At 40.1% G+C, this 13144-nt stretch overlaps 1 protein-coding gene across 2 annotated transcripts in view; it reads right to left on the reverse strand.

Annotated features, from left to right (window-relative positions):
* USP34 (ubiquitin specific peptidase 34) overlaps positions 1-13144 on the reverse strand; it is a 110689-nt gene that overhangs the window by 68122 nt on the left and 29423 nt on the right. Inside the window, exons 6-13 of one of the 2 annotated variants that reach the window (XM_081188302.1) lie at positions 12242-12309; positions 11228-11420; positions 7798-7878; positions 6698-6759; positions 4688-4769; positions 4507-4599; positions 3639-3764; positions 3045-3174 (exon numbers count right to left, since the gene is read on the reverse strand). In XM_081188302.1, the coding sequence (XP_081044428.1) occupies positions 3045-3174; positions 3639-3764; positions 4507-4599; positions 4688-4769; positions 6698-6759; positions 7798-7878; positions 11228-11420; positions 12242-12309 (835 nt within the window). The remainder of the gene's footprint in view (positions 1-3044; positions 3175-3638; positions 3765-4506; positions 4600-4687; positions 4770-6697; positions 6760-7797; positions 7879-11227; positions 11421-12241; positions 12310-13144) is intronic. The other variant, XM_081188303.1, reaches the window with a different exon arrangement.

Raw genomic sequence — 13144 nt, forward strand, 5'->3', positions numbered from 1 at the left:
AACATCATACAATATACAGTCTATAACCGGTGTGGCTAACCTGTGAGCCTCAAGAAGTTGTAGGACTCCAACTCCCACAATCTCAAGAGTGAATGGAATTGTAGTCCAACAATATCTGCAGTGAACACAGATTAGTCATCAGATTAGAAACCCACCCAGATGGGCCTGGTATAAATAATAAAATTATTATATAGGTAGTGACTGAAATATCTACTTGTTCTATACAATATGTTCCTGTTGTTATTTGGGGTTATTTAGTAGCCTTTTGAAATAATATCATGATGTTTATTAACTTTCGTTAAAATCAATACAGCCCCTTTCTTTAGAAGGAACTGGATTTTCCTACTTTACACAACTGATATCACAGAAATTGGGGAACGCCACCTTCCTACATCACTCAAAGCAAGAAACTATGGTTACCTGCTTTGGAACAAGCCAGGGTATTAAAACTATGGTTCAAACCTGGTTTACCAACCTGGATCGTTCCAAGGGTGCTAACCTTAGCTTGATAGTTCAGGCTCAGTAAGAAACTACAGTGGTACCTCGTGTTAAAAACTTAATTCGTTCTGGAGGTCTGTTCTTAACCTGAGGTACCACTTTAGCTAATGGGGCCTCCTGCTGCTGCCTCTGCGTGATTTCTGTTCTCATCCTGAAGCAAAGTTCTTAACCCAAGGTACTATTTCTGGGTTAGCGGAGTCTGTAACCTGAAGTGTCTGTAACCCGAGGTACCACTGTACATATGGTGAATCAGAGGCTTTAAGAAACCAACAAGTATGACGTGGGTGAGATAGTACTCTTTTCACATTTGTGCTCCAGAGCAACTGGTAGTGAGGCATTCAATACTGGAAGGTAGTACAAAGCCATCCTGAATACAGTGGTACCTCGGGTTACATACACTTCAGGTTACAGACTCCGCTAACCCAGAAATAGTACCTCGAGTTAAGAACTTTGCTTCAGGTTGAGAACAGAAATTGTGCTCTGGTGGAGCGGCGGCAGCGGGAGGCCCCATTAGCTAAAGTGGTGCTACAGGTTAAGAACAGTTTCAGGTTAAGAACGGACCTCCGGAACGAATTAAGTACTTGTACCACTGTAGTCATTATGATTTTGATCACTGTAGCCTTTTCAATTTGATATAATAGTTACAATTATATATTTTAACCGGCAGAAAGAACACTCTGCTTCAACTGTCACTTTATCTGGAACTGAAGAATCATAGAAGCATAGAGTTGGAATAGACCACAAGGGCCATCGAGTCCAACCCCCTGCCAAGCAGGAAACACCATCAGAGCACTCCTGACATATGGTTGTCAAGCCTCCGCTTAAAGACCTCCAAAGTAGGAGACTCCACCACACTCCTTGGCAGCAAATTCCACTGTCGAACAGCTCTTACTGTCAGGAAGTTCTTCCTAATGTTTAGGTGGAATCTTCTTTCTTGTAGTTTGGATCCATTGCTCCGTGTCCGCTTCTCTGGAGCAGCAGAAAACAACCTTTCTGCCTCCTCTATATGACATCCTTTTATATATTTCAACATGGCTATCATATCACCCCTTAACCTCCTCTTCTCCAGGCTAAACATGCCCAGCTCCCTTAGCCGTTCCTCATAAGGCATCGTTTCCAGGCCTTTGACCATTTTTGTTGCCCTCGTCTGGACATGTTCCAGTTTGTCAGTGTCCTTCTTGAACTGTGGTGCCCAGAACTGGACAAAGTACTCCAGGTGAGGTCTGGCCAGAGCAGAATACAGTGGCACTATTACTTCCCTTGATCTAGATGCTATACTCCTATTGATGAGGCCCAGAATTGCATTGGCTTTTTTAGCTGCCGCGTCACACTGTTGGCTCATGTCAAGTTTGTGGTCAACCAAGACTCCTAGATCCTTTTCACATGTACTGCTCTCAAGCCAGGTGTCACCCATCTTGTATTTGTGCCTCTCATTTTTTTTGCCCAAGTGCAAGACTTTACATTTCTCCCTGTTAAAGTTCATCTTGTTTGTTTTGGCCCAGTTCTCTAATCTGTCAAGGTCGTTTTGAAGTGTGATCCTGTCCTCTGGGGTGTTAGCCACCCCTCCCAGTTTGGTGTCATCTGCAAATTTGATCAGGATGCCCCTGAGTCCATCATCCAAGTCGTTGATAAAGATGTTGAATAAAACCAGGCCCAAGACAGAACCCTGTGGCACCCCACTAGTCACTCTTCTCCAGGATGAAGAGGAACCATTGATGAGCACCCTTTGGGTTCGGTCAGTCAGCCAGTTACAAATCCACTGAGTGGTAGCATAGTCAAGACCGCATTTTACCAGCTTCTTTACAAGAATATCATAGGGCACCTTGTCGAATGCCTTGCTGAAAGAAGGTGACAGGACACTATGCCCCAATCCATGGGCCAAAGGAATAAGAGCTACCACTTGTCTATGCAAGCAAGTGCACCAGCAAAGGAAGATCAGCCTGGCCCAAAGTGGATATAAACGCCTACTTACAGCTTACCAATTCCTTCTGGGCTTGAAGAACTGAGCATCCTCATCTACTACTATCTCCCTCCACACCCCATCCCTTGTGTGTCTTGTCTTTTTAGTTTGTGATCCCTGAAGGCAAGACCTATTGGTATGAGCCACTTTGGGAGACAACAATTTTCTGAAAAATATATAGGGCAATATCCATCATTAGTCATACTCAGAATAGGCCCACCAAAACCAACAAATTTAAATCCATTGATTTCAGCAGGTCTGTTTTGAGTATGACTTAGTTGGACATCACCCACAGTAAATGAGTAACTGCACCTGTTTCTATAAGGAAAGAGGCTAACTGTAGAGAAAAATGTCATTGCCTATAAAGTAGTAAAGGAGAAAAAACCATAATTAATAAGCTTCTTGGATGCCTTTCAAGTGAGTATGTATAAGGCATGAGCAAAAAAAGGGGAGGGATTACATATAAAAATACCTAATTAAATTGTCTTCAAAATCAAAACCATTAGAAATCTCTTTGTAATACGATCAGCAGTAAGATTTCAAGTTGGTAACAATACATTAAACCAAAGAAGAAATAAACACTCACCTTTCTTATTACCCATTGGTAGGTTTGTACTGAGTAATGATGCAAATGAGCTCTGTTTTGATAGCTGAGCCTTAGCTGCTAGTGCATTATTCCACAGTGCTTTAATGAGCATGGATGCCAAATACAAGGTCTGTAAATCAAAGCAGAAACTGTACTCCCAACAGAAAACAGAACTTGTTTCTCATTATATTCAATACATGACAAAAAAGATACTTCACAAACAAAATGGAGTTCTATATACAACTATGTTGTCTTTTGTACCATAACTGGAAAATCCAAACTCTTATACTAAAAGTATAAGAGTTAAAAAGTATAGGGCTAAAAGTAGTCTTCTCTAACAAGAAGCATAGTGGGGGAGAAGAATAATGGAATTGTACAGCTGGAAGTGACACCAAAGGTCATCCAGACCAACCTCTTGCAATGCAGAATCAAAGAATATAAACCATAGTTCATATAAGAAACAAAATAATAGAGCTTTCATCTTATAACAGCATTCATGTGTAGATTTCTTTTCACTTCAACAGGACACATGCAAGAGAACATCCTAGTGAACCAAAGCAGAAAAGAAACTCCTTCAAAATGCTTTGTTTTTACCTGTTCAGTATGTGCACTTGGATGGAGTGTTGAAACTAAATTAAGAAGATGCCGAAGTGGAACAGGATCCAAATTCTTGATCAAGGAGGGAAACAAATCGTGTATATAGCGACTACAATGCTTCAACTTCAAAAAGAAACACAGAGAGAAGAGATAAATTCAAAGAAACTGAAACACATTTTTGTGCACACACACACACACACACACACACACACACCCACCATTTCATTATTGTGGCAATTTCCCTCTTATAAAATGTTATGCGCATGAAAGGTAGTAAAGATAAAACTAGTGTCGTAGTAACAAAAAGGGTGTAAAATGGTAGCTGGATATGCATCTAAGAATTCAGCGTAACTTCAACGCTTTTTCAAAGGGAACAAAGTCTAAACCAAGATAATTTAGCATTAGGATAAAAAGAGTGAGGAAAATCTGTCTGGACCTTTGTATTTCCATAATAATAGGGGGAGAAAGCAGGATATCACTTTTACAGGGAACTGTTAGTATTTGGACATTACACTGGTCTGTAAAATTGTTGCGCAAAGAAGACAAAATCCTTGAATTAAAGGAATATAAAACTGGTGTGATATCATGCTGGCCACACTGCCAGCTAGATAACCATGAGTTATTTTTTTTAAAAAAATGACACCAAGAAAGCTGCCCAGGAAGGTAGAGAATCAGAAAGGAGCATTTGAAAATGTTTAGGCCCACCAACTCTGCCGCCTGAGCAGTTTGCTTTGTATGGCACAGCTCTATTAAAAAGTAAGAATAGTTCTGTTCTTTTTAGATAGTTATTTAAGAACAAAATTTAAGCTCCATGAACTTTAGCCAACATATTAGTGGCCTGTTTCTTGCTTAAGTCTAGACATACCTGTGCTGCAGCCCAAATGCAATCTATGTGCTGTGTACTAAGCCGGCCTTCAGCAGCGAGAAAATTAAGAATCACTTGGCACTGCTTAATGATCTGGAGGGGAAACAAGGGAAAAAATATAAAACATTAAAAACATAGCCTCATGGTTAACAAAGAAAATCATACTTCACTTTAAACCTACCTCAATATGCAAATTTGGTCCAAAAATATGTTCTACCACATTGTTGTTGATTAGCCAGTCTGCAAGCTCTTTAGCAATGGACCTAAATAAAATGGGGAAACCATAAGCAAGCAACTTCATGCGCTCATATTATGCTCAGTCTCCTAAATAAAAGGCCATTGTTCTTTCCTTACAGATTTACAACCAAGGATTACTTTCCAAATTCAAGGAATTTTTTTAAACAAAGTGGAAATGGCTGGCATGCGTATAGCTACAAATTCATTTAAACTAAACCTGTAGCAGAAGATAAATAAGGAAAAAAACCACGCTGTTACATTAGAAATGCCTTTGTGGAGGCCAGTGCAAATTAAATAATTAATCCATTGAAATGAAGTAATTTATTTCTAAGCAAACGTGCCCTCCATCAGGCTATTAGCCGATTACTTTTGTGCTTTAATTAATGCCTTCTACATGTGGCTGCTCTGAAGAAACTTAAGAAACTTCATATGGCCCAAAGAGCTGCAACCAGACTGTTGACCAGGGCTGGTTATCATACCGGGATTACACAACTCCCTTGGCTAGAACAGCTCTGCTGGCCTCTGGCTCAGTTGCATGCTATCTGAAAGATCGTTATTTTCTCATAGGAACCTGCCCTGGCACTGAGATCTCTGGGGAGTCCCTGATCTCAGGCCCAGCACCCTTAAAGGAATGCTTGATGGGGACATAGGAGAGGGACTTCTTGGTGGCTGCTTTAAGACTTTGGAACTCTCTTCTTAGAGATGTTACGACTGGCTCCCTCCTTCTTGTCCTTCTGCTGGCAGGTGAATACCTTTTTATTCCAAAGGCCTTTAGAAACTGATTGGAAAGGACTAATGCTGGGATGTTTTGGTTGTTATCTGTATTTTTAATAGATCTTTTAAATATGTTTTGATTCGATTAGTGTTTAATTACTTTTTAACTATTATCTTTTCTCTGTTTTAAGCTTTTTATCTGTGTTTTTGTAAGCTGCCTTGAGCCCTGGTGTGGGAAAAAGGCTAGATATAAATATTATTATTATTAAATGCTACTGAATTCTGCAAGTCATAAACTACAAAAGATAATGGAAATCTGCTAACACTGTGCTTCTCTTGCATTTATTAATGTTACCATCGTTCTGACATTTATTATCTTTTTTTTTTTACAACAACTTTCCCATCTATTTCCAAAAGATAAGTGTATAAGCAAAACAATTTTTCTGCTATACTCCATTGTATGCGTCTCCAATACATGCCCCTAACTCTGATTCTCTTTCTATAGGGGGCAGGTAGCCACAATATTTATCTTTTTATCACTATTAGGTCAATTGTTGGTTGATTCTCAATGAATCACCAGTTTCCTTTATCTCCCCTGGATAGGGCAAACTAGGACCTCCAGCAGCTATTCTCCATGCTACAACCATTTGCCCACAATGTGCAAGCGCCAAGGAAATTTTTCTGGATGTCATGAGAGAGACTTCTCGTTCTATGCCAAGAATAGCAATGAGAGTTAAACTTAGACTTGTGCTGCTATTTTTGATTTATCATTATCTTTGCTCTACTACTGCGACATTTCACAAAACCAGAAGGGGGTAGGCATTCAAGTGGATTTTTCACACATTACTGTGAGACATTGTGTGTTATCTGGGATTAGCTGTCGGCTCTCATCCTAACCTCTGGTGGGCATTTGTTTATTTCACAAAAGCGACAAACCAAAACACAAGGCAGGCAGCTAGAATGGCAACATTTTTCAAGAATTCTAATTTAAGTGGTGGGTGGTGCCCAGCCACTAGAAAGCCAGAAACTCTTTTCCTATGAATTTGCAGCTATGCTCACAGTGAAAAAGTTGGACAGCATCTGCCACATCGCCCAGTCCCACCCAGTGCCTGCAGTTTGGATGCAACGTGGATATCTGGGCTTCTGACACATCACAAATTGACATGGGGAGGTATAGAAGTGAATGTCCAGTGGTAAGAATGCATGTATTTAAATGAAAGGTACTCAAAAAACTACTTACGTTTCTGTGTCTGAAACCAATGATTCATTATTACACACATCGTTGAAGGTGTGAAGTTGATTCTACAGTTGGAATAAAAAGGGAGAGGAAATAAAGTTTAGCTTTATAAACTCAAAAAGGATTTCATTCGTTTAACTTAAGCATCAATAAAAACTGACTTAATCAGATCTGGATCTTATTTTCCACAAGAGATCCCTAAACTGATGTAAAACCCTTAAATAGTGATTCGAGATCCCACTTAAGATGACCCTGGCAAAATGAAGGGCCAATTTTAGTTACATTTGTCAAAAGCTGCCAATGAGAAACAGACAAATGCTTTGTCATAACTGAAGTTGCAGTGGGAGATGCTCAGGAGGCCATCAACTTCCAAATTAAGAAAGGGTTGTACCTTTCCTGGGATACAAGCAAGGACTCTGTCATCCTGCAAAACCTCAACTACTTGAATTGGGAGTTTGGAGTGGGAGTAAGAGCAGGGTCCCATTTCAAAAAAATCTTCCCTTGATTCAGCTACAATCTCTACTGGCCTGACAAAGAACTCTGAGAAACTTTAAAGCTTGCAAACATTATTAGTCAGACTAATTCAGTGTTGTCTACACTGACTTGCAGCAGCATCCCATTCTTTCAGGTCAGGGTCTTTTCCAGCCCTCCTAGAGATTGCCAGGGATGAAACCTCTACCACTGATGCTGGGGAAACCCAGTCAGATGGGCAGGGTATAAATTATTATTATTATTATTATTATTATTATTATTATTATTATTATTATGCTCAACCGCTGAGCTATGACCCTTCTCTACCACTGAGCAAGGTGCTTCTCATGAAGACCATTTCCTCCTAATGGAATTCATAGTTCCCTCCACTTATTAAGGAGAGTATGGAATCATCACTGAAGGTTATAAGGATGCCTCAAAGACAGGCTGTCTTCCTAGAAAGCACATGTCAACAAAGCCAGTTCAGCTCTATTTTACATAAGTGTTCATAGTACTGCAGCTGTGTTCTGTTACAAACAGCAATCAAAAGCCCTTGGACATACAGAATAAACCATGTGTTCTTCCAAAGAAATTACAGCAGACCACATGGCCATTTCATTCACGTTACTCACTGAACAGCCTTGTTTGGCATCTGTTCCTTCTTTCCTCCCCACCTCCTCCCTCAAGCAAGAGTACACAAGGTGCAGTGCTTCCTAGGAAGGAACAAGACTTTTTAATCCTCTCTTTCACCATCCACGATGTCACTCTTCGCTGCTCTTTTCACCCCTTTTTAAAACTTGATTGGCCCTGAGCAAAGGAAAAAAATGAGCACAGCCAGATTTTACATCCACCTCCTCCCTCATCAATTTTTTGGGTGATGCCTGGACGACAGATTTAATTACGTGACCAAAGGACCATTAGTTTGTGCTTTGAAGACACATTAACTAGCCCATCGTAATGGAAAACAAACATTCAAAATGTGATTATTTGCCTCATATCCTGTAGTGTGAGTACAATGGAGAATGATCTGGAAACTGCAAAGTGTTTTTCTTTTTTAAAAAATGGTTCTGATATTAATTTGTCTGAAATGACCTTCTGGAATTTGCAATGTACCAACTGAGAGGAATCAGATACAGAGCCCAACTGCTTACGGACAGTGAATGTTTTAGCTTACTGTAATAACGTTCCACCTGTGGCCTCGTAAGCTTCAGAAATATGAACATTATTGAAGCTTGATGCCAGCCTTCAAATATTCCCTATTTAATTTCAGAACCACATTCTTGGAATATTTTGCTCTTGACCTAGCAAATATTCCCTATTTAATTTCAGAACCACATTCTTGGAATATTTTGCTCTTGACCTAGTTTTCAAATGGAAGAATTCACCATACAACAAGGATGGCATTCTGTGAACAAACATTATTACACAGAGAGTTCCTGTGGCATTTAGAAAGAGCTACCATATAAAACATGCGCCCACAGCTGACCTTGCTAAAGGCAACGTGGGTTACAAATGCTGATCTCCGCTTCTATACACAGACTGGAAAAATATATCAAATTATTATGTCCCAAAATAGTAATTCTGGACATCTAGATACTAGTCTGGAAATAAGGGAGTGCATCCAAATTCCATGCCTCTCCAGGTGAAAGACAGAGTGCTCTATTTTGCCACCCGATCTGCTTCTGTACTGGCTGTACAGTATTTGCTAGTGTCTATTTATGGCACCATCTGCTTTGAGCATTTTGGCATCTTCCAAATTGTTGGGAAAAATGATTGGATCCTTACAGGAAGCTAAACCTGTAACGGCTGCTTGTAAATGCTTAATGGATCTTTATAAGATAGACGTTAAGGAACTCAGACGTATCAAATAGGGAATTAGAATGTTATTATACAGCCTAAACAGTGGGAATTTGCTTTAGAATCTGTAATGAAATATTTAGACTTGAAATTTATTCAGCAAAAATTAATATTTCAAGTATATTGTACAATGTTTGTATAGGAAGGCACTGTCCAACACAGATAGATGCTGGAAGTGTTACAATACAAACAGATACATTGAGGGATATGACATGGGATTATCCAGTGATATACTCTTTTTTGCCTGAAGTTGTTATCCACATCAGTTTGTATTGGTAAAATCATTTACAGGTGCTCATGTATTTTAAAATTATATTCCTGTAATATGGGGATTAACGGCAGGACAAGCAAGTGGATTTTGTGAGCCCTTATGGTTATACTTACACTTTGAGCCTAAAAAGATAAATACCTTCTATTACCAAATGGTCTGAGGCTACACAGCCCTGGCTGCATTTGCACATATTTCATACAGATGCCGATTTTGTGTGGATACCTATTTGGACATTTGGAGGGCTTATATTAACTTATTTGTGAAACTTAAAATGCATGTGTCTAGGATATCTCAGCTGGTAGAGCATAACACTCTTACTTTAAGAGTCATGGGTTCAAGTCTCATGCTGGGCAAAAAGACTCCAGCATTGCAGGGGGTTGGACTAGATGACCCTCGTGCCTTCCAACTTTAAAATTCTATGCACTGTTACTTTATTTGTAATGTGAACTGATTATGTTTTTTTCTGTTACAATTAGTATTCTTATATTATATTCTTTTTAAAAAATTCTTTCTTTACTTTACCTTAATTTTTTATTTGCAAATTCAACAACAACAACAACAACAACAACAACAGTTAAAAAGAAAAGTAAAAAATTGTGCAGGCTAGTAACTTCAAGGAACTTTGGCAACAAGACCGCTGTAAGCACAATGTCAGTGATGAATGAATCTGATATTAGAGACATTTTGCTCTAGTGCAGGCTTCCTCAACCTTGGCCCTCCAGATGTTTTGAGACTACAATTCCCAGCATTCCTTACCACTGGTCCTGCTAGCTAGGGATCATGGGAGTTGTAGGCCAAAAACACCTGGAGGGCCGAGGTTGAGGAAGCCTGCTCTAGTGCACACTATACTCTGTATGACTTTAAATGCTTTTGCTTATGGTATGCTTGAACTAATAATGCAATGCAAAGCAGGGCTGACTGTGCTACTGCAGTTTCTTCCCTGTGAAGACATGTCATAAACCACTGTGCCAGTTGTGACAGCCTGACATACTCTGGCCATCCATGAGTTTTGTCAAAGAAGTTGAAAAAGACATTGCTCCTCTACGACACAGTTAAAAATAAACAGGACTGTTTTGAAATGCAGTAAGTCAAGCCGCACATCTGAATTTCTGCTGTGCTCGCAAAATGCAACCGTATCAAGATTCTTAGCATTTTATAACCTAGCTTCACAAATTATAAACCTGACACACAATCCCCCAAGAGACACCTTCTGTGTTAAGTCCCACTGAAATGAATCGCTCAAGTATACACTTTCATTCACTTTATTTGGGTGTGCTCAAGGTGTGTTTGGATGCAGTGTAGAACTGTGAACGTTACACACCAGCAAAAGAATTTCTCCTTCTACAATGGAACACTCTCCCCAACACCACCTCTTCCCTATGTGTGCTCCGCTACATCTGTTCTGGGTTTCCCCACAACCTTCCAGAACAGCTCATGGTGCGTAGAAGGGAAGGAGGGGGGAAAATCAGATTGTGCTAGCACTAATCCTTGCGCTAACATGACTATTAAATTGTGTATCACCCAATATCTGTGGTACTCTACCTCCGCCCCCACTCCCAACAGCAGCTATCATTTTTTAGAACTGCTTACAAGGGCCTTTAATGTTACAAAGTTAGGCTTGGTCTACACTTGTTGCAAACAAGGTGCTAAGAAGCCTTAGGTGGTAAAGCCATCTATAGGATTTCAGACTACAGGTAGCGAAACCAATTTTAAGTGTTTCTCCATGTAAAAACGTCCTAGAATGACTCATTTCCCATTATGCTAGCTTTCTACTTGCAAGAAGTTATTCATATAGAGAACATATTACCCCACTCCCATCTAGCACTGCTGCATCTATAGACTAAGCTTTGACTATTACACCTTAGTTTATAACTGTTCAAGTACAAATGAAAACAATTCTGTATATGTGTTTCAGTTAGTTTAAAAAGTCTTACTGTTATCTGGCTGAGGCCGGCCAATCTCATGGTTAAGGTTGGTGACATAAAGTACTTAAATGCAAGATCAAGACTCTCTTTATCAAAACACAAGGCAGTATCCAGTGGCTCTTTCACTGTGCTCCACATTAAATCTGCCATGTTACGAGCTGCACTCTGTCTTAATTCCTGGTCCGACAGTTTACATAAATACCTAAACAAAAAGGTAGGGATGGGGGGAAATGCAAGAAAGTTCAAATTAGTATCGGCAAATCAGTTTAATTTTAACATATCATTTTTAATAGCCATACGCTCTTCTGGAAGCCTTCAGGACTGCAGCCAAAAGAACAAAGTTATAACTGCTTAGTTACACTTGGAAGGGACAACAAAGGTGTTTGGCACAAATGTATTTCTAGGCATACGGAAATCAAGGCATCCCTGCGGTTTTAAAAGCAGCTCATCCAATAGCAGGCTAGCTTATGATATAAAGGCAAGTTTGGATACCATTTATTCCCTGAACCATGATGCTAAAGATAGCCACCGTAGTCTCCTTCAGATGTTGGACTACAACTCCCATAATTCCTGCCTGTTAGGACATGCTAGCTGGGACTGTTGGGAGTTGGGAGTACAACAACATCTGCTTATGTAAAGTGACATCAGAAACAGGCTTCAGGTGCATGTTTTCCCTCACTTGAACCTCCTACATCCTTATCATTGTGTGCAAAAGTTAAATGCACCAGGGATCCCATGCTTAAAAACGAACATAAATCTCCTGAAGCAGTTTTAGGGGTGGTGGAGAATGAGAGAAAGCACACGAGCTCAAGTACTCACAATCTCAGTGCATATACAGAACACTATGTTAAATACCCGAGTGTACGTAAACCACCGCCTAGAAACCAAGGACCAAATCACTTACTAATATTAATTGTAAGCCATATTGTTTCTTTATTGGCTTCTGTCACATTAGATATACCATCTGAGTGATTTGAATTTATTTTGACAAGAAAAACCCAATAACGGGTCTGCAAAACGTACCTGATAACATAAGTCCTAAATGGTATAATGTGTTGCATAACAGCAGGGATGTGCAGCCATATTCTGATCTATATAGCAAATACAAAAATTGAACACTATAAATCGACATGTCACACCAACAACTGCTTTTCAGATTCACATAACTTGCCTACTGAAAAGAGGGACACTTATTTTCCCTTCACATAACTTTTTTACATTCAAAACTTGGGTTCATACAGAAGACGGAAATGGAATGCCAGTTTGCCTGGATCCCCTAAGCCAGAAGAGTAGGAGGCAAGTTTTTTTGTGAGAGGAAAAATAATAGGGATGGAATGTGCTTTCTCAGAAAGTTTTCTGATGCCTTTTCCTATTAGCCCCAGCCCATAGAGGGAAAGGAAAGCGCATTCAATTGGGGCCTCACTCTGGAATCTGAGGCATGGCTCTATTATACTAATGCAAGGGTGCCTTTTTTGGCCAAGAACCACATTAGATTCTGGCTAACACTCTGAGGGTTGAGGGTCAGGTGTTGGCATGGGCAAAGGGATGTGGTCATCACACACACACCGCATGGATCCCTATCATGCCCTCTCCTATAAAGCATTATGTATTGAGGGAGGGGATTTTCCTCCTCATTGCCCCCTTCAGGTGCATTCCTTTTGTGCCACTGGGTAGGGAAGAGAGTCTGAAACATTTCCACCCAGTCTAGTGCCATTATGAAGATGGTAGCCACTGATGCTTTGCGCTCTTGATGGCCACCAACCTAGGCTTTAGAAGAGGATTAGACAAATTCATGGAGGGCAATCAATGGCTACTAGCCATGATGGCTATGCTCGGCCTCCACAACTGGGAGCAGCAATGTTTCTGAATCCCAGTTGCTGGAAACCACAGGAAGGGAAGAATGCCCTTGTTTTCAGATCCTGCTTG

The sequence above is a fragment of the Podarcis bocagei genome (genome assembly GCF_964188305.1).
Source record: "Podarcis bocagei genome assembly, chromosome: 3".
NCBI classification, from domain to species: Eukaryota; Metazoa; Chordata; class Lepidosauria; order Squamata; family Lacertidae; genus Podarcis; species Podarcis bocagei.